Consider the following 22701-nt stretch of genomic DNA (forward strand, 5'->3'; position numbering starts at 1 on the left):
CCAAAACCTAGTGAAGTAATTTTTGTATTCAATAAAAGTAATAAAAACAGCAGGAAAATTATGGAGGTAAGAACTTGTTAAACACCATCTTTAAACTGACACCTAAAAGTTTATAAGAACGAATAAATCATTGGATTGTCTTAGTTGATTGAGTTCTGTTGGATTCTGTTACTTTCCGTTCGATTCGGTACCGCTTCCGCTATTCCGATTCGTTAGGTTACATCTTATGACTTCTAATGTTCTACAGCTTACGTCTTACTCTTTACGCCTTACAACTTACATATTAGGGCTTAAATCTTCCGTATCGTTCTGTTGGTTTCCGTTCCGTTTCGGTTTACTTCGATGCACTGCCACTAAGACCCCTTCCGTTAGTTTCAATTTGGTTCCATTTCGATTCATTTGATTTTGTTTCATTTAGCCCGGTAACGTTCCCCCATGTTAGGTTCCGTATAGCTTTGTTCGGTTTAGTTTTTGTCCGTTCGATTTAATTCGGTTATGTTCCGTTTCATTACGTCTTACTGCTTATAGCTTATGTCGTACAGCTTTCGTTTTGTCGTACGGCTTAGATCTTATGGCTTACGTCTTACGCCTTATATCTAACGGATTAGATATGCTATGGCCCTGGTCTCGCAGTTTACAGACTACGTTCCCAGACATAGGCCTTGCTACAAACAGCTTACATCTTATGTTACGGTTTACATCTTACCCCTTACGGCGGACGTCTTAAAGGTTCTGTTTTATTAGATTCGGTTTCGTTACTTTTCGGCCTGTTCTGTTTGGTTCCGCTATGCTTGATTCGTTTCCTTTCGTTTCAGTTTCTTTACGTACAGATCAGCTTCGTTATATGTCGTTCTGTTCGATCTGATGTCATTCGAGTCAGTTTGGTTAGGCTAGGTTTTTTCGATTTAATTTAGTATCTTTCGATTATTCTTTCAATTTGGTTGCGTTCCTTTCGATTTTGGTTTTCTTTATTTCATTCTATTAGACACATTTCGTTTTGCTTCCGCTATGTTAGATCCAATTTAGCTCCGATTTTTCGATCTGCTTCGTTCAACTTCGTCCCGTTGTCTTAGATTTTGTTTGTTTCGGTTCCGTTTGGTTTTATTACGTTTGGTTTCTTTGCTTTTGGTTTAGTTTGAAACAGTTTGGATTCTTTCGGTTCAGTTTAGTTTCGTTCTGTTCGGTTTGTTTCCGTTTTGCTTGCTGCGATTTGTTACAGATCCCTAATGTTAAGTTTAGTTCCTTTGAAGTCGGTTTATTTCCGTTCGGTTTGGTTCCATTAGGATCGTTTCTGTTATAATACATTTCATTACGCTTCCTATGAAATAACTACATTACCATAACGACCCTTGCTTATTTTGGCGTTACACCCCATAACTAAAGGTACCTCATGAGTTTTTAACTTATTTAAGACTTTTTTAAATACTAATAAAAAGGCTCTATTACTTTTAATTTAATTGCATCAGCATGATTCTCTCGGATATAGGAACAAAATTTATAACGTGGTGATTAATTTGTTTATTTAAAATATTTAATTCTATGCAGTGCTTATGTTGACCTGTATGTTCGGAGTAATATAATTGATGCTCGGTGATTTAACATTTTCCGTCGTTAGACGATCGCATTTTACTGATGCCCATTATATTGATATTCAATCTCTCTATTTTATGGACTTTATTGTGAAAATTGCTTTCATGGTCCTTAGGGGCCCAATGGTTTTTTACATCTCTAATACACACAACAAGTAGTCTTTACCCTTAAACTGCAGCTATGATAGAGATGTGCAAGAGATATCCATATGAATTTTTAGTTTGATAATTTTCCTTGACTATATCCTTAGACTTTTGACATTATCCTACATTTGGTTGGCCATTTGATTCATCTGTCTCTCAAGATTGGGTGTAGCCCCAATTGATTAATTATAATTATTAAAATTAGTGTTTTTCAAATAACCCAAATTTCACGTTTTTTAAATGGATGTTTTAATATTTAAGTACGTCAGTTTGTTCGTTTCTGCACAAATATAGAAAAGGAAGAGCAGGATACAAATATAGAAAAGGAAGTTAAGCGCGGTTATGAACTTTTAGATAATAACCATGAAGGGCGTTGCATAATATACAAAAAATAGCTTAATATATAAAAAAAGTTTTTTATGATTTATTTTAAATAAGATTAAAATGTTAAGCGTCACTGGCAGCCTTTAAGAATTCCCAATTTTTTACACACGGTCACGCGATCATCGTGTTTCCCAAGAATATCTTATAAATAAATAGTATAGTGGTGAACAAAACCACTTACGAAGTTCGCTTATTTCAGTAAATATAAGTTTGGAGTAAAATGACATTGCTCGTTTTTTGGTTTGGTTATTATTCTTTTATTTAAGTATTGAAAAGCTAAACTCACAAGGTTGTATTTACAACAGTAAAGTTGCCATACCTTTGTAAAGAAATAGCTTCACAAATAGTTTTTGTCTGGTAATGTACGGCAGAATTGACGTAGATTAGGGATAAAGTGTGTTAAAATTTTGTATATACCTCTATTGGTTAAGTGTGAGTTGCCTACCATTTACTTCGACAAAGTATGGACCAATGAATCCGTGTCCCCAAACTGCACACCAGACACTCACTTTTGCGCTATGTAAAGGAGCTTCTTGAACTTCACCTAGCCTGGCAAAGCCCATAAATCGATTTGTGGACGATTTCGATGGCCCGATAAATAAAAATATGCTTTGTCTGAAAACTATACTTTTTTCAAGAATTCAGGATTTTAATACTGTAACCCAAGAATTCTGGCGGAAAATTCTACTCTACTGCGATAATCTAGAGGCTGTCCTGTCTAGCTGGCTTTAGGATTTTCCAAGATTTGTACGTTCAAGCCGGAGAGATACACGGGTGGGTCACTAAGTTCACTACAGTTTGTCCGTAAAGCTACGTCCAGACTATGTCGAATGATGTCGTTCGACTCGGTCGACCGACACTGTCGAACAAGTATGGACATGTCGCCCGGCTTTGTTGAACCATGTCGCAATCCGAATCAAGTCGGTACGGATCAAAGGAAGTCGAGCGACATCAGTAGGTGTGGACGTGTTAACATGTGTCGGTCAACTCTTTCAGTAAATATTTAGCCTGTTTATTTGTGTTTATATTAAAATTTTTGTATTTAGCTGTTTATTTGTGTTTATCAAAATTATTCTATTTAAAATAATTTTATTTTTAAAAAAAATTTATTAACACGTATTTATAAATATAAATAATATCACTAAACTATATTGCCAAAATTTAAATTCAAAAACAACATCCTCTTTTCTCTCAAATTTTCCACCCTGGCATCCTCTCTTTTAAAAAGACAACAAACTGTATTCCTTTAATAGAAAGAATAAAAGTCACAAATTTTAACATAGATCAACTTAGTCTATTGCTATATACAAATGCAATCTCTCCTCCATGGACAACCCGCCTACTTACCATTGACCTAACACTAAGAAAGTATCCCAAATCATATACAAACTTCTCGATAATTAAACATCTTTTTGCAGAAATCATATCAAATTACTCCAACTACTTACAAATCTTTACCGACTGCTGGTGCTTACTATTCTGATGAAGAAATCTCCTACAGCATACACTTACCAACAAATTAGAATATACTTACAGGTGAAACCACAGGTATATTAAAAGCCTTAACTTTTCTCAAAACGAGTAACAATATGAAGTGCGTCATCATTTCAGATTCACTTAATGCGGTATTGAAATTAAAGCAAATTTATACAACAAATCCCATTATACAAGCAATAAAAAATGAATTAGAAACACTTCATTCCATGGGAAACGACATAGCTTTCATTTGGGTACCATCGCATACTGGAATCTGGGGAAATTAAAAAGCAGATCAACTAGCAACTACAAGCCGTATCAACTTAAAAGATACTACAAAAATGACAAAATATCCTTATTGTGACATGAAACATTTAATTAAAGATTATTGCAATAACATTTGACAAAATTACTGGGAAAATTCAGTAACCAAATTAAACCCAATATGCCCAAAGGTGAACAGCTCTTTGAATAACCCCACAAGTAGGCGAGATCAAGTAATTATAAACCGTTTAAGAATTGGTTATACTGCTGTCACACACAAATGTTTAATCACTAAAGATCCACTGCCAATTCGCAATATCTGCTCCACTTCATTGACAGTGAAACACTTCCTGCTTGATTGCCCATGTTTCCAAAATCAAAGAAGATTGCATGGAATTCCAGACGACCTCAAATCCATCTTGACAGATAAAAATTTAAATGTATTAAGTTATTTAAAAGATATAAAATTGTATTATACTATTTAGTGTACATAATCGTATTAAAACTATTTTGTTTGTCATCCCACTAATAACCCTGCGTGGTTGATGTGGTATAAGTGTTTTAAATAAAAATAACGTTAATATACAAAAAAATACATAACTCTTAAATAAAAAGAATGTTTAAGTTGTTTGTGATTGATTTTGAATAAAATTATAATATTAAGTGCTACTGGCAGCATTTAAGAATTCCCAAGTATTAACACACACTATCACGCGATTATCGGATTTCCCAAGAATATATCCTATAACTAAATAATATAGTGGTGAACAATAGCACTCACGAATTTTGCCATTTTATTAAATATAAATTTGGAGTGAAAATGTACACTGCCAATTTTTTGGTTTGGTTATTATTCTTTTATTTAAATCTTGAAAAGGGACAATCACATGGTAAGTCAACCTAAAAAAATATTATTTGTGGGTAATTATTATTTACTATAAAAACCACTGATGCTTGACAGACAAGTAACACTTTTTTTAATTATGTAGGTATAAGTATCTAAGTATAATTTAATAAATATTAGATAGGTAGCAGTTCACTTTTTTGAATAAGTTAATTTGTTAATTTGCCTTTTTAACGATCAATCGTATATTTTTCTGGCCAGTATTGTGTATAATAATCTGTCTGAATAATCTGTTTATATGTGTTTATGTGGGTGTATCATCATAATACCACAGAATGGTACAAATTATTATCAGAATTCGCACTTTTGAAAGACTAATAAAGGTAATAAATAAATCGTAAACCTTTTATTCAAACGAAGAGGTAAGATTGAAATATTGGCTGATTAAAACCGTTAGGTGATTTACCATATTTTTTTCATCCTGTTTTCATGGCGTCTTACGTCTACCTGTTCCTTGTTTCCACTTTCGCATATCATTCTTATTTCCAGCCTAAAGATTCTTCTCCGACATTGTGCTTTAAATAGCTTCTAATCATTCATATTTGTTTTGGTCTTCCCCTTTTTTTTTCAACTGTTACTTATGTTTTATTTAATTAGGAAGTCATCTATCATGCATTTTTTGGCCATCTTCTTCTTAGAGTGCCGTCTCCCTACGGAGGTTGGCAATCATAATGGCTATTTTTATTTTTGAACTTGCTGCTCTAAACAAATCAATGGATCTCCATTGATACCAATCACGTAGATTCTTCACTATGAGTTCTGCCTTCGGCCAACAGATCTTCCTTGAATCCTTCCCTGTATAATGAGTCTCAAAATTTCATATTTTGGTCTCCTCATCACGTGGCCTAGGTATTCCAGTTTTCTGGTTTGTATAGTGGTGATTAGTTCTGTTTCTTTATCAACCCTCTCCAGTACTTTTTTATTTGTAATTCTATCAGTCTATGATATTTTGCCAGTCCATGATTTTTGGCCATAGTCATTCCCAATATATACCTTGTTGTCTGCGTTTAACTCCTGCAATTCTCGGTGTTGGGCCACTCATATTTTGTCGTATATGTATTTTTTGGCAGATATTTTGCCAGAAGTCCATTGCTAAGGGATTTCAGAATATTGACATTAACGCCACTTATCTTGATACCACATCGAACACCACTGTTTTTAACAATTGTTTTCAACAGTTTTTCCAATAGTCGTTTCCAAGATTTCAATCGTTTCCAAGAATTTTTTTCCAACAATCCTTTTCAAGAATTGTTTTCAAAGATCGTTTCCAAGAATTATTTTCAACAATCGTTAACAATAGTTTCCAACAATCCTTACTAACATTGTTTCCAACAGAACAATAATGCAATGTTGTAAACACACATGTTTGCCATTATTGTTGTAAATATTTCATTGTTGAAAACGATTGTTAACACAATTATTTAAAACAATGAGCTGCAAAATTCCATTGTTGGAAACATTTCGGATACACCTATCGGAAACAATGATTGGCTACAATTGTTTGCAACATTCGTTACCAATACTTTATCAAAAATTTTAAACATTTGTTGGCAACATTTTTTGAACTCTTTGTTGGCAAATTTACTGGAAATAGTTGTTGGTAACATAACGAAATTGGTTATCCTAACGAAATCCGCCAACCTAACAAAACCGCTAACCTACTGAAATCAGTTAGGGTAAACTACCCAATGATTGGCGCTCTAAGGAGATCGAATTAATAAAATTACCTCTAAAATAATCAAGTGCTTTCCATATGATCGATAAGTATTTTTTTATGAATATTTATTACTTTTGGGGCCACTTATTTGAATATTTTGTAATCACATTTTGATTGCTATAGTTAAATTTTATTTAATTTTATTGAAAATCGAAGTTTTCTAATTATTGGCACTCGTATGCTATTCACTGGCACCATATATTTTCCAATTATTGGCACCAATTATTTTGTGGAAGGTACATAGATACCTAGGTACCTACCTAGGTAATTTTAAACGATCACCTACACAAATAAAACAAAACATCAAAATAAAAAATATATTTTAATTCTGTTAGTTACAAAATATAAAATTTTTTAAGTTACCAAACTAAAAATAAAAATGCTATCTTCTTTAAAACACAAATAAAATTTTTTTAAAAACCAACTAAAAAATAATTTTAAGTAAACAACTAAAGTAAAAGAAATCTTATACTGTGTTTACATTCAGGTATTCTTAGGATTTTTCTTAGCAAAGCAAGTGCTACAAATATTTTTTTTATATAATTTGTATTTAGTTAAGTAGCTAACATGAAAAGTCCTAGTGCTGTTTTGACATTTTATTCCTATGTTTGTCCTGTAAATATTGTGCGTACAAATAAAACATAGTCCTCGCGGAACAATCGTATTGTTTTCTGGTAAAGATTGTGGAGACGGCCATTCTGGACTTTCTTGAAACAGATTTTTTTACATGGGAGACTTTAGTTTTTAAATATAGAGTAACAGCGTCTGATACTTGCGGTCTGCGAAAATTTAGGTCTATTGAATTTTGTAAGTCATGGTTATTGTTGCTAGTACCACAGCTTCTAGAAGGACTGCAACCAGATTTGGAAGACCGAACGTTTTATGAGGTGTGACAGATTTATTTAAAGAATGGTTGTGAACAACTTGACTATTTGGCTTGTTTTTTAAGGTTATTAGGGGTTTCTTCTTTTGAAATGTCTCTTTATCCTTCTTTATCAGTTGCTTCTCTAATCTTTTTTGTTTATTCTCTGCTTTCTTTTCTCTTTTTCTTCTTTTCTCAGTTTGTCGTTTACCCGTTCATTCTGAGGTTTTCGGATAGATCAAAAATTAATGAGGATATTTGATTGATTGTTGTTTTCGTTTTTATTATTTTCTTTAGAGGTAACTTCTTCTTGTGTCCTCATCGAATTGTTTTGTTTTACATACTGTTGGCACTTTGTTCCAATAGAAGCTACGTTGTCATCAACTTTTATGGATTCTTCTTAAAATTCCAATATTTAGCGATGTATCAGGTAATTGGGTTAATTTAGGCTTGCATATACCCATCAGCGGGTTGTTTATCGCAAAAAAACAATAGGTGTATCTTCTATATTATCTTCGTTTAAAAATATTTCATCGTTGTAATGTACTACGCTATCATTTAGATCTTCTATTTGTATCTCTATTGTATGGTTATCTTTTTTAGATTCCGTTTCAGATTTAAAGTAGGTTTTCAATTTTTGTAATAATAGAAAATTTTTACAGCTTTCATCACATCCAGTAAATAAAGCGCCAAAATTATCAAATTCTAATGACCTTTTCCAACGATTTTAATAAACTTTTGATAAGTTAAAACCCTATTATTATCAGTGTTACGCTTGTCAGCGTTTGCAACATTGGAACCGGTTATTTTTGGGTAGTGTTTGACTAAACATGTGCCATCATCATCATCATTTTGGCTTTACAACCCTGTGTGGGTCCTAGCCTCCCCAAGAATTTTTCTCCAGTCGTCCCTATCCATCGCCTTCCTCCGCCAAGCACGTATTTCCATATTTCTCATGTCTTCATCGATGTTATCTAGGAATCTTGTTCTGGGTCTTCCTCTTCTTCTTTGACCAATAGGTCTATCAAGGAGCGTTTTTCTAGCTGGGTCGGTTTGCTCCATCCGCATAACATGGCCTACCCACCTTAGACGTCCTATCTTTATGTGTTTTACAAACATGTGCCATAGTCAATTGAATTTGGATTCCACGGATATAATCCACAAGCTTTAAATCCGTTAGAGGCAACTTCGGGCTTTAAAAAATATACAGCTTCTTTTAGGATTTGTGCAAAATGTTCGTTGCAAAATTTACAAAATTGATTTTTACGATGCCAATCTAACAGCGATTTTTTCCACATTGCCTTAAGTGGTCTAAATTTCGAGACATCTACAGGCTATAATATGGTAGAGTTAGGGTAAAGACCTATGAGAACAATACCAAGATTTGTACAAAGAGTACTAAGTTGATAGCTATGATTAGTTGTATGGCTGTCTACAAAGAGCATGACAGTCGTTATCGCTTAATCCGATTCCCCATGTGTCTGGAACACTATTAATAACTGATTTTGACAGACTCTTGTTTGGGTAAGTTCTTAAAAGTGGAGTAGTATTGCCTTCGTCCGAAAACGTAAAGATTACTGTCAGTTTTTTTTGCACTTCTCCTTGGTCAACCTCGTATACATTGCGGAAACCTTTTGGTGCAATAACTTTATCCATTTTTGGGACAAAACTGGACACACGTTTCATCACCGTTGTATAGTCTGCTTGATACATTCAAAACAGAAAAGTGGTTTTTTCCTTAAGATAGCTTTCTATTTCGGAAAACCAACCTCGTATATTTTCTTCAGACACCTTTGCTGAAGTCGCAGTTACTCCTTCAGGTGTCCGTTCCGTGAGTATTGGATGCCTTTTTAAAAATAGGTTATACCCGTGTTTGCCTGGAATGTTGTTTTTAAATGGAGTGGTTCTATTATCTACATCCAAAAAACTTTTTACAGAAGCCTGAATATCAACCTTTCTTCGTGGGAAGCCTTTTTTATGGCTATCTTAAATCCAATAGAGCACTTTGTTTTTTTCATCTCTTGTTAGATATGTATTTCTTCCAAGTTCTGGTTTTGAAAATTTAGGACCCAAACGATATTGAAGTGTTTGCCTTGTAATGCCATACGACGGTCATAGCAACGGTCTTCTTCTGTTCACTATTCCTCACATCAGTTAATGCTGTCTGAAGCAATTCCTCGCTGTATGATTTTGTATACCTTGCATGTTTCTTTACTTTTGGCATCTAGAATAGTATAATAAAAAAAAATTGACTAGTGATTTGACTGATTTATATTTTTTTCGCGCACAATTATTATCAATCTCGAATTCAAAAGAGGTGGTAATTAACGTTTACCGTTGGATTGCCAATATTAGAAATAACAAAAATAAGTCTAATTCTATATATCGGCACCTATGCGAATAATTAGATTATGTTAAATTGTACTTTCCAAATGTTGGCACCCACCAAATTGGCGTAAATAGACATTTTTATTAAGATAAAATTATGCTAAAATCAAACCAATAAGATCCGTAAATGTGTGTAAAAATTTGTGTTGTATATTACAAAAATTAACCTGATTTACAAAGCAGTTTAACATTGCACTATCCTTACGAAAATCTTAAAATCTTACGTTTTTTGGTTCACCACAACAATCATATAAAACACAAGTCACACTGATTTCAACAAGTACGAGCAGTCTTTTTAGCCCAGTCTGGTTATACAAAAATCATCGATTTCACGGCAAAATGTTTCGCAGATATCTGAAGCTTTTAAGACATAGGTGGGGGATACTAGATGATGAATAGGTGAAAAGATACTCCTAGTTTTACCTTGCGTTATTTTTAAACAATAATTTATGGTCAGAATTTGATTTTTTATCTACTAAGTTTTTTTCCTTATAATTTAAATAAACAATATTTCTACAATTTTTTTATATCAAGAATATCTTTATTTTCCCGTTTTTTCAATTAAAATTGATAAATAATTTACGGAGATATTTGCAAAAAAGCAGTTTTTTTGCACTAATTTATAAATTTAATTAATTTTTTTATTAACAAAATAAAATATTATTAATACATTTCAACATTGAGGAATTACCGTCCTTTAAATTTGTGCGAAATTTCCCCCCTATCGGTCAAATAGTTTAAAAGTTATTCAATTTGTTTATCCCTGGGACTAATTATTTAAACCATTGAACTTGCCCTATGAATGATGCTAGACACATTTAACAAATTTCATAGGATTCTTTAAGACTTATACTATCTCAGAAGTTAAATGAATATTGAGTTTTCATCAAAATTATTTACAAAATAAACGTTTGAAAAAGGGGTATGTTTTTTACTTATAAACAATTGTAATAACTTCTACATTTTTTAAGATACAGACTTGTACGTACAACCATTAGATAGCTGGTAAAAAAGCTCACATTAAACAAAAAAAAAATAAACCTTCTATAAATAATAGGAACGAAGTTAGCGATAATTTTTTTGTTAATTATATCTCCATTGTTTATAAACATTAAGAAGTAAAATTTGCACAAATTTTGAATGAAAATCTAAACTTTATATTGAATTTTATAGCTACAAAATTTATCCAATTTTTCGAAACTTAAAACCGTGCGAAACGAAGTTACTTACGAAAGATCGACATAGGAAAGTGGAGGGGAAACTGTTTTAGCTCCTCGCTGCAAAATTTAATATTATGGTTACGGATTTATCATTCAAAAGCTTCAACAGTTCTGTAGGAATCTCATCAGGTCCATTTGCTTTTCCATTTTTAGCGTTTCTTATTTCGTATTCTACTTCTTCTTTCAATATGTCTGGCCCAGTTGCATTGATTATCTGAGTTAAGTTGTTTCTATCGTGTTCAAATATTTAATTCAGGTATTCTGTCCATCCTTTTATTTTATTCTCTAGATCTACAATAAGATTTCCATCTTTGTCTTTTCTTTACCTATTTGGCATTTCTTTATGCTTCCTCTTATCTCTTTTACTTTTTTGTGCATATTGAACGCATCGTACTTTTTCTCATAGGTTTCCATTTCTTTACATTGTACTTTAATCCACTCCTCTTTGGCTTCTTTTATTCTCTTTTTTATGTGTTTATTTATTTATTTGTATTTGTCTGGGTAATTTTTCATCTTTTTTCGTTGTTCCATAAGTCTAGTATATCTTGTGTCATCCACCCCTTATTCTTTGTTGTTGTTTTTGTAAGATATTTCTTTCCTGCTATTTGTATAGCTGTATTTATGTATTTTAATTTTTGGTTAACGTTGTTTGTATCGTTAATTTGTTGCTGCACTGAACGGAAGTTTTCATTTATTTCTTCTCCTGTTTCTTGTCGTATATTTTTGTTTCTAAGTTTATTTAAATCTAGTGCGTTTCTGTTTGGTCTTCTAATCTTTTTTGGTCTCGCCTCTATCACAGTAACTACCGGGTTATGATCTGAGCCCTTATCAGCTCCTGGGTACGTCTTAGTACATTTAACAGCATTATGATACCTCCTTGCTATCATAATGTAGTCTACTTGATTTCTCACTATTTTTTCTTTGGTATGTTGTGGAGATGTCCATGTATATAACCGTCGAGGAAGTAATTTGAAAAAGGTATTTGTTATTACGAAGCCCATATTTTCCTATTTGTTCTCCTACCTTACCTTGACCCACCTTGGCATTAAGATCGCCCATTAATATGTTAATGTATGGAAATACTGACTTAATAAGTGAAAACAAACAACCTGCAACAAAAAGGTTCAGACCTGACAGTGAAGTCGAATAAATGAACCAAATTTTAACTTTTAAACCAATGTATGTAAAGAGAATAAAAAAGTAAAGTTCAATAAACATTGCAAAATTTAATAAGGCAAGTGATGAAAAAATCGACTTATTTTATCAAAGCAGTAAGGCAGATTAGATTAATATTGTATATCATATTTGTAAGAAAAATAGAATAAAAATCAATATTGTTAATTATAAAAATACAAACAATTATAATTAATATAAGAAATATAATAATATAATGTGTAAAAAATTACCTGAAATTTAATTTATAAAATATATAAGTATTATTACATCATTGATATAAAATGAAAAAACATATGTTGATTTTCCGGGATTTACCGAGATTTATGGGGGGCGAAAATTATGTCATCGTTATTAATACTGCGACAGACTATTCGAGCAAACTAAAAAAAAAAGTAAGTATTTAGGGGGAATTTTAAATGGACTCAATTTTTCCGAGTTTTCCCATATTTTCCGGCCAGTGAAAACCATGTAGTTATTCATATTTCGACGAGCTACCCCAGAATAAAAAAAAGAAGCTTGCAGCTGCAAAGGAAGCCGAGATAATGTAAATTTTTCCTACGTGTTGCAGTTTGAAGTTCCGATGCCGAAAAAAAAAAACAGACCTGAAACAGATATTCTTTCCACTTTCCTATGTCGATCTTTCGAAAATACCGTCGTTTCGAAAAATTTAAACTATTTTTAAAAAATTTAAAATTTTTTTAAAAATAGTCACTAACTTCGTTCTTATTGGTCATAGAAGGTTTTTCATTTTATAATGTGAGCTTTTGAAATTTTTTAGCTTGAAAAATATAGAAGTTATTACAATTTTTTATAAGTAAAAAACGTATCCCTTTTTCAAACGTTTATTTTGTAAATAATTTCGATGAAAACTCATTATGCATTAAACTTCTGAGATAGTCTAAGTCTTAAAGAATCCTATGAAATTTGCTGAATGTGTCTAGCATCATGCATAGGGCAAGCTCAATAGTTTAAATAATTAGCCTCAGGGATAAACAAATTAAATAACTTATAAAATATTTGACTGATTGGGGGGAAATTTCGCACAAATCTAAAAGATGATAATTCCTTGATGGTTAAATGTATTAATAAAATTTATAAATTAGTGCAAAAAAACTGCTTTTTTGCAAATATCTCTGTAAATTATTTATCAATTTTAATTAAAAAAACGGAAAAATAAAGATATTCTTGATATAAAAAATGACATAAATATTGTTTATTTAAAGTATAAGGGAAAAAATTTATAGACAAAAAATCAAATTGTGACCATAAATTATTGCTTAAAAAAAACGCAAGGTAAAACTAGGAGTATCTTTTCATCTATTCATCATCTAGTAACCCCCACCTATGTCTTAAAAGCTTCAGATATCTGCGAAACATTTTTCCACCTTTTTTTTAACCAGACTGGGCTATTTACTATCAAGGGAAATGTTGCCAGATTTGAAATATGTATAATTTTTTCAGGTAATTAGGTCTTTATTAATACAGTTTAAAAGTTACGTCCGGTTCCACCAACCTGATCTAAATAAAATCTTATCTAAGTTTTGCTTAGTCAAAAAAATTTCTTAGTTGTAATTTGCGTTCCACCATACAAGTTTTTACTTAACTTATCCAAGAAAATACTTAAGTTCTTAGAAATACCAACTTTGCAAAATTGTCAGAAAATCTTAAATTGTTGACTCGTTATTAGTGCAGAAACAACAAACAAAGAAGAAAAAGAAAAACATTTGTGTCATTTTTGATGCTGTCTTTAATTCAATGTCATTTCAATATTTATTGTAAATGTAAATGGTGACCTGTGTTCTTGTGTATTTTGATATTTTATTTTGTAGTTAGTGTAAAATAAATATAATAGTTTAAACTATAGTACACACTATATTCTGTATATACACATACGATAAACTATACACTTCGGTGAAATTTATAATAAAAAAGAATATAAAAATAAAATCCTATCAACACCAAAACATCTACGTACGCTATATATACAGTATACACTATAAACTATTATATACTATATACTACTTTTATACTATAGATTACTATACTACGATATTACGATATACTATACTATAGATTATTAAATAAGAATATAAAAATAAAAAATCAAATTAGACCGAAAAAATGCGAGTTAACCTAACATCGACGATCAACAGAAGAAATTTAACCTCACTTATGAGTCAATATATGACAGAAGATGAATTTCAATGCATGCTCCAAGTTAAAATTTTTGCTTAAGTCGTCATAGTAGGTGACTTAAGCTTAAGCAAAAATATTTGTACTTAAAGTAAATATTTTGAGTTGATGGAAAGAAACTCAACGGACTTAAGTGAAAATTATTTCCTAAGATCAAATTTTCACTTAAATCTCGTTGGAGGAACTGGGCGTTAGTGTGCCAATCGATGGTCGAGTGCCAACGTTTGAATATTTTACTCTATACATTGTAATTTAACATTATAATCTTTAGAGAGCTATGTTGAGTTAGAAAAATTGGTTGGGTTAGACCGTGACTTTGGCTTAAATTGCTATGTTTGGTTAGATTAGAATGGTAAAAAAATGGAAATCTGGAAAACCTGTTAAAAAACGTTAAGAGTGTAAAAAAGGGGATTAACCCTGTAAAAACACCGGACGTGTGTATTTTGTCTACTTTTTCCAATTCTTTGTGTTTTTTTTTCTAGTTCACACACTATTTACCTACTACATTTTTTAAAGTTTTTTACATACATTTTGACCAAAATCTGACAGTTAAACCTCTGGACATGTGTTAATTTTGTCCGTTTTTACAATTATTTGGGCCTTTCTGTATTTCTTGAACTACGTACAAATTTTTAATAAGACTTCTTTTATTTCTACCATACTATACACAAGCCACGGAAATAAAGATCAAAACCTTCGGGATGTGGATCTTTAGGAGGATATTGAAGATATCTTATGTTGACCATGTTACCAACGTCAAAGTCTTTCACCGCATGAGAAAAGAAAAATTAATACTTAACTTAGTGAAACAACGTAAGCCCCGTAATGCGCAATGAAGAAAGATATCGAATTCTTTAACTCATCATGCAGCGTAAAGTATTTGGCAAAACAGGACCAGGACGCAGTGGTATTTTCTGGTTAGAAAAAACCTACGACAACAAAACTATAAGAATATTGATGATCGTCAAGATACAGATTGTATAAGACACTGCAGTGAAAGAAGAATTACCTGAAGAAACCATATTGCATCAAACGGATATGCTGTTTATTCTGTATGTTTACTGGGAGTGTAAAACAAATTTTTTATTACTAGATAAAGTAAACTTTATTATATTTATAAAAAGTCGCTTATTAGATCCCAACCAGTACGGTACCTAAGATGGGTACCCACTCGTCAAAGAAAAATTCAAAAAAAATTGGTGTTGACAAAAATCTTAGCCGGAAGATTAAATTTTTTTGTTTTTTAGAATGCTTTTAAATTAAACCATATGTTTCTAGGCCAGAAGCTTTTTTCGAATGAATAGTGGGTAGGCTCTCGAGATTCTTCCAAAAAGACATGGTTAAGTGATGATGTTATCCTCCTCCTCCTCATTTCTTAAGCCCTTGTCAGGGCGTGGTGATACTCTAAATATTATTGGCTTGCTTCTTCCATTGGATGCGATCCTGTGCCATATGGACGGTAGGGATTTTCCCACTAGAGTCTTTATTTGGTCTTCCCATCGTGTTGAACATCTTTCTCTTCTATCTTTTTTCTACTACCAATAGTTCCATGGTCCCCGTTCTTCTAGCTATGTGGCGGAAGTAAATATTAAGCATGATCGGTTTACTTTTTTTAATAGACTATCTTTTATATAAAGCTCTTCCAGAATTGACATGTTGGTTCTACGTTATGTCTAGGACACGCGTAGAATTCTTCTATAGACCCGTATTTCGAAGGCTTTGATCTTATTTCTATCCATTTTTTTGAGAGTCCATGTTTCAGCTGCGTATGTAGCAATGGTAAAAATAAGGGAATTGGCCAACCTGAGCTTCGTATTCCTTGTTATTGTTGTCTTTCCATTATTTAATGAGTTTAGCTGTTGCGGTTTGGGCTGTTTCTAGTCTACGCTTAAGTTCTGAGGAGTAATCGCCATTGTTGGTTATCAGGGAGCCCAAGTGTACAAATCTGTCTACCACTTCGAAATTCGCCACTCGGTGTGTGTGCGATAGATTTCGTCGGTGTTGATCTGAAGTACGAATTCTTCGCTTATCCGGCTTAGCCGTTCAGTGGTTATAATTATTTCGACTTAAGTGATGTTATGGCTTTTTTAAAATAGATTATTCATGATGATGATGATTCATCTAATTAATAACAAAAGTTAGAGTCCAACTATCATCATCATCATCATCCAGCCTTCATTTATTACGTCCACTGCTGGACATAGGCCTCCCTTAAACTCCTCCATTATTTGCGACTTTGTGCTCTTTGTTGCCAATTTTTCGTGATACGCCTGATGTTGTCAGCCCAACGTGTAGGTGGTCTTGCTCTACTAGGTTTTTCTGCTCTTGGCCTCCAATTTGTAATTTTACTCGTCCATCGTGAGTCATGCATTCTCGCTACATGGGCCGCCCAATTCCATTTAAGTTGCGCTATGCGTTCCTCAACATCAGCAATACTCGTCCTTCTTGGCAGATCTTCGTTTCTTATTCGGTCCCGCAACGTCACTCCGAGTATAGATAAGTCCATGGTACAATGAATACACAAGGTATGATATATAATGTTCCAAAATCGGTTCGCTTTCGCGCATGACGTAGTCAAGAACGCTTATTCCCGCAACATTTGAATGTAGTTGTATATTAGAGACTTTTAATTTTACGTTTTTTTATATAATTTGGCTAATTTAATTATAGTAATTATAAAGAGATGATAAAATTATGTTATTATAATATTTATCCTTTATAAAACATAGATATCCTTTATAAGACAAGTTTTAATTATCTTTTATTACACGTAGGTACAGGTTAATTAACTTATACTCCAGAGTTCGATATTTCAGATGTTTAAAAAGATACAGAAAAGTGGTAATGGAGGTATACAAAATTTGTACGTATATATACCTACTGAACTAAACACAAAATCAAAATAAATAATGCCAAAGTCAACTTTATTTATATCGAATGAGCTAGCTGGCCATCGAATATGAGTGTAGTGAGGGCACACAATATTGCACAACATTTAATTTGCACACATAAAATTATCTTGGTATTGTTTATAATAATGATAACATTGTATATTTTAATAATGATAACATGATTTAACAAAGAAAAATATGTTATTTTGGAAGATGCTAAATTTATTTCCTCCGAAACAGTTCTTATTGCAAATTGCATAGCAGGCTGAGGCTAGTTTCTTACTTAACAAATCGATATGAAAAAACCATTTAAGGTTTCATGACTAATAATTAATAAAAATAAAGATTTAGACTTACGTCGTTGACCTAGAAGTAGTAAGAAGCTGCTCAACATACTTTTTGTCTCTCTGTGTTCGCCTCCTTGTAGGTACGCGTTACTTTTGGTTGGTTAAAAGGGTAGCCGATGTTGATTTAGGCAAATAAAGACTAGGTACTGCCTCAGGTTTCAGTTTTAGACCCTTTTTAGGAACGTAATTTACAAGTTCTTGTTGTAGATTTCTTTGGTAATCTTCAGTTTTAAAATGTGTAGAACAAATTCTTGCAGTATTACGAGTACAATTAAAATTATCCTATCTACAACAAGATATAATCCACAGTTTTCTGGTCACACTATCTTTAGGAAATGTATGAAACCTAAAGATTTTATCTTCATTGTCACTATTGCAACAAGCAATTGCATAGCATACTTTGAAAAAGGTACAAAACCAGATATACAATGGCAAATAAAAACTTTCAGTTTTACAAAAAAATACTATACAGTATAAATAAATAGTAACTAAACACCATTTGTATAAAGACACATATGTAAGCATATATCTAAATTATTTTTCTATTATAAAATAGATGACTCAGTCACTATTGAGTTACTTTAAAATATATTTATTATCTCATAACTTGCAATTTGCAATAGTCACCATTGATAACCGATATTATTGTTGAACTTTTGTTTTTATACAAGCTTTCTGTCTTGCCGGTGTAAAGTCGTCTGAAGTCGATATTTATTGTGTTTTGCGTTTGAACTAATTTGTGTCTGATTTTCATATTATTATATTGTTTGATATGTAAATTTTGCATATAATAATCGGTAGGTTATAGTAATGTGTATATTTTTTATTTTACTAAATTTGATTATAACTCATCTAAAATACCATATTGAATTGTAAAACAGATTTTTCTTTATTGTACTCTATTTTGTTTTTATTTCAGTAAAACTGCTTGGAAGTGAGTGACAGTAAATGAGAATAAGCAAATCTACTACTATTTACCTATTCACAGTATTTCCTCTGCAGAAATTTTTTAAATTTCAAGGGATTTGCATACAAAAAGAGTACTTATATTATTAGTATATGTATGAAAACAAAAATAAATATTTCGCCTGAATCTCTAGGAGAAGTAAAGGTTTTACGTTACTGAAAATATATTTTTTATTCAATTATAACCAAAACAAAACATTTAATAAAAAATTAGATCACTTTTTAACCATAATTTCAAAATTAATGTGTACGTTAAGCTGTAATAATGGGTTCGAGGAGGTTCAGGCGATCTTAACTCCTGGGCCAGCTGTCAAATGTCATGCGCAATATCATACCTTGTGTATTCATTGTACCATGAGATAAGTCCAACTATAAATATAAAAACTCCCAGTCCAACTATAAATTAACACAAAACAAACTATCTCATTAAGTCATTGGCAATTTTCACTTGTTGTATCGTGGAACACATATCTTCCGTCGCCAATTCAATACTGTCAATTTTTCTTTTACCGAAAAAAAAAAATGTTCTGTAAAAAAAGTTTCACATTGTGCCTAGCAATGAAGCTTTCAAAGTTTTTAACATAATATTATAAAGTTTTTTGTGAGCGTGCTCTGATAATGGTATTGCTATTCATTCCTTAAACTAATGTTTGTTTTTGAAGTTAGACTTCTATACGCGCGTTCGACGTTGGAAATTTGTACGGGAGTGAATCGGCAAAATCATTACATATGTAAGATATAGGTAAGAGAGAGACAGAAGATATATTTTCTCTCTCTTTCTCCTTCGAGAATGTATGACCAAAAACTGTCAATTTTGAAATACATTACTGTTATGTCTAATTGGCAAATTGTTTGCGTGTTTTGTTCATACGCTGGTATATGTGAGTTCGAATCCCAATACGAATTTCCTTTTTAATTTTTGAAATATTTAAAAACCCCAAGTTAATCTTATAAAATATATGTAATATACGCAAAAATGCGAAATTTTAAAATAAAATTAAAATTTACAACATAATCCGAGTTGTTGGTTTTTTATTTTTAACTTCCACAAACATTTTTTGAAGTTATACTTCTATACGCCCGTTCGACGTTGCAAATATGTACGGGAGTGAATCGGCAAAATCATTACATATGTAAGATATAGGTAAGAGAGAGACAGGAGATATATTTTCTTTCTCTTTCTCTCTCGAGAATAAACATGTTTCTTTTGTAAATATATTTAATATTTATTAATATTATAACAATTTTTTTATTAATATTATTATCATGGTAAATTAAACATATGCGTAAGTAGGTTATGTATATTTTCATTTTTAAATACTTATGAATATTGCATTTTAATTTGTATTGTATTATTATATTGAATTATGTTGCAGTGTATTGTATTGTATTTTTATATTAATAACAAAATAAACAATGAATTTTACTGCAGAGTAGGTGTAAAAAAATTTTTTTGCCATTCAACTCGTTTCGTACATATATGAAAATAAAAATATACATTTCCATCAAAATATTGATTCAATCCTTCCTTTACTATACTCCTATCACAGGTCAAATGTAGTTTATATACAGCAAATGATGCACCATATACTTATATAACTAATTATGTTTCTCTTTCTGCTCTCTCTTACCTATAGCATAACATAATGTAATGATTGTGTAGATTGACTCCCAGATAAATGTGTAACGGCGAACGCGTGTATAGAAGTATTACTTCTACCGACAGTCCCACTGGACTGCCACACCCGTTTTTTTTTAAAGAAATTGTAACTCCACTAAACTTGGTGATATCTTTGTCTCAATCTAATGGCCGCAACCTCAAATTTGCAAGTTAAACTTTTGCTTATATACAGGATGTCCAGATAATCTCCTAACAAACGAAAACCGGAGATTCCTGAGATAATTTTAAGACGATTTAACCCAATTTACCTAGTCCGAAAATACTTCCTAAGGGAGCTAGAGCTCTTTGAAGATGAGGTCTTGGACGTAGTTTTTTTTTAATACTTCCAGATATAGGATACACCGTTTTCTAGAAAAATCGATTTTAAAATTTTTCGTTTTTTTGTCATAAAACTTAAATTAATAGGTACCTTAATTACCTTTATAAATTACCTTTTGTTTTAATAAATGCAGTACACAATTCGTAAAAAAAGTTTGGGAAAAGAACCAAAAAACAAATTTGAAACAAAATTTTATTCAAAGGTTTTTAAAAACAAAATATTTATTACGATAGAACGAGACTACGAGTAACACAAAAGAACAAGTATCAAAGGTTAATAGAAACAAAAGATGCTCAGTGACCATTAGTCTCTATGCATAAATTTTCCATTTTGCTTAGAGGACGCCAAATTCTTCGAACGCAAAAATTCCAAAGTTATTTTAAATTCATTGCAAGCATATTATATCCTAAGCCAGAGTTTTGCACAATTTTGTATCCGAACGGAATAAACAGATGCTTTTATATATGCTCAAATACCATTATCGCGACCTTGCTGGCGAAGTAACTGGACCGCCTCTTTTAATCCAGTAGTCTTTGTAGTTGTTATGAAGAAGGTCTCGTATACAGGGTGTCCAGAAACCCGCCTGACAAACGAAGATAGGAGATTCCTGAGATAATTTTAAGACAATTGAACCCAATTAACCTAGTCTGAAAATCCTAAGGGAGCTAGAGCTCCCTAGAAAGATTCTATTTAGAAAAACGAAAATTGGTATGATTATTGGTCCTCCAGAGCTGAATCGATTTCATTAATTTTAAATTTCTAGTACCGATCATAGGCGTCGGTTTTGGGTAGACCTATGGTTATTTTAACGCATAACTTTTTTGTCTTTTACTTTTAAGCATTCGTTATAATAGATTATTAAATTTTTAGTTAATGTAGTACTAAAAGGTGCTTTTACTCCAAGTCGATAGGATACACCATTTTCTAGAAAAATCGATGTAAAAATTTTTCGTTTTTTCGTCATGAATCTTAAATTAATATTTTTTGCACTAGTTATCCGTGACCTGTCAACAGAAGTATAACCTACGTTTTTCATTGTTAAGTTATGGTCAGTTCGGGAAGTTTATCTTTTAGTTTTTTACTTTATGGCATTCAAATATAACAATTTTTATGCTTTAGTTTATAGCGAAATGAGGTGTAACGCTCGAGCAGCTCAACGCAGATACCCTGAAAAATTTCCCAATCGTGATCCTGCTTACTTAACTTTTACAGCTTTTTATAAACGGTTAAGAGAAACAGGTTAAGTGGTCCCAAAAATAATAAAAGTAGGGATGAGATAATGTAACAGCAGCACATGAAGATGTTATTTTAATGAAAGTTGAGGAAAATCCAGAAATAAACGTTGGAAGACTATCAGCCATGTATCTTACAATTTCAAAATCTTCCGTAGAAAATATCTTACACAACGAAAATTTATATTATTTTCTTTTTACAAAGGTACAAGCACTGCTACAAGGAGATTTTCCTACTCGTTAGGAATTCGATAGAGGGTTACAAAATCAGAAAAATCAAAATAAAGATTATTTTCAGATACATTTTGTTATGCGATAAAGCTACATTCACAAAAATGGAATTTTTAATGTGCATAATTCACAATTATATTTGCACGTTGGTGAAAATCCCCACGTTGTTCAAGAACTATAGCATCAGTATAGGTTTAGCATAAACGTCTGGATATAAGTAGTTAACGATTATCTAATTGGGCCTGTGGAATTGCCTGCTCATTTAAATGGTGCTAAATACTTACAGATTTCTAAAAACTGTCTTACCTGATTCGTTACATGATGTGCCTAATATTCGGCAAAACTCATGGTATTACATGACGACATCTCCGTTCCACTTTAGCAGGAATGTGCGAGACTTACTATCTATATAATAATAACTACGAAGAACACTGGATTGGAAGAGGCAGTCCAGTTGCTTGGCCAGCAAGGTCTCTGGAGTTTAATCCTTACGATTATTGTGTTTGGGGATACATAAAAGCATTTGTTTATTGCGTTTCGATACGAAATCGTGCACAACTCTAGCTAAGGATACAAGCAAAATAGTAAATTTAGTAAAATAGTAAATTCTCTAAGCAAAATAGTAAATTTATGCATACAGACTAATGGTCATTAATATTGAGCATCTTCTGTAACTATCTACTTTTGATACTTATTCTTTTGTTTTAGTTTTGTTCC

At 31.8% G+C, this 22701-nt stretch overlaps 1 protein-coding gene across 2 annotated transcripts in view; it reads left to right on the top strand.

The window, feature by feature from the left end:
* The first annotated feature begins 4496 nt into the window (after positions 1 to 4496).
* LOC140440686 (trypsin-1-like) overlaps positions 4497 to 22701 on the top strand; it is a 58057-nt gene continuing 39852 nt past the window's right edge. The window contains exon 1 of one of the 2 annotated variants that reach the window (XM_072531046.1): positions 4497 to 4747. In XM_072531046.1, coding sequence (XP_072387147.1) covers positions 4678 to 4747 — 70 coding nt within the window. In that variant the 5' untranslated portion in view covers positions 4497 to 4677. The remainder of the gene's footprint in view (positions 4748 to 22701) is intronic. The other variant, XM_072531045.1, reaches the window with a different exon arrangement.

This window comes from Diabrotica undecimpunctata, chromosome 5 (assembly GCF_040954645.1).
Source record: "Diabrotica undecimpunctata isolate CICGRU chromosome 5, icDiaUnde3, whole genome shotgun sequence".
Classification (NCBI taxonomy): Eukaryota; Metazoa; Arthropoda; class Insecta; order Coleoptera; family Chrysomelidae; genus Diabrotica; species Diabrotica undecimpunctata.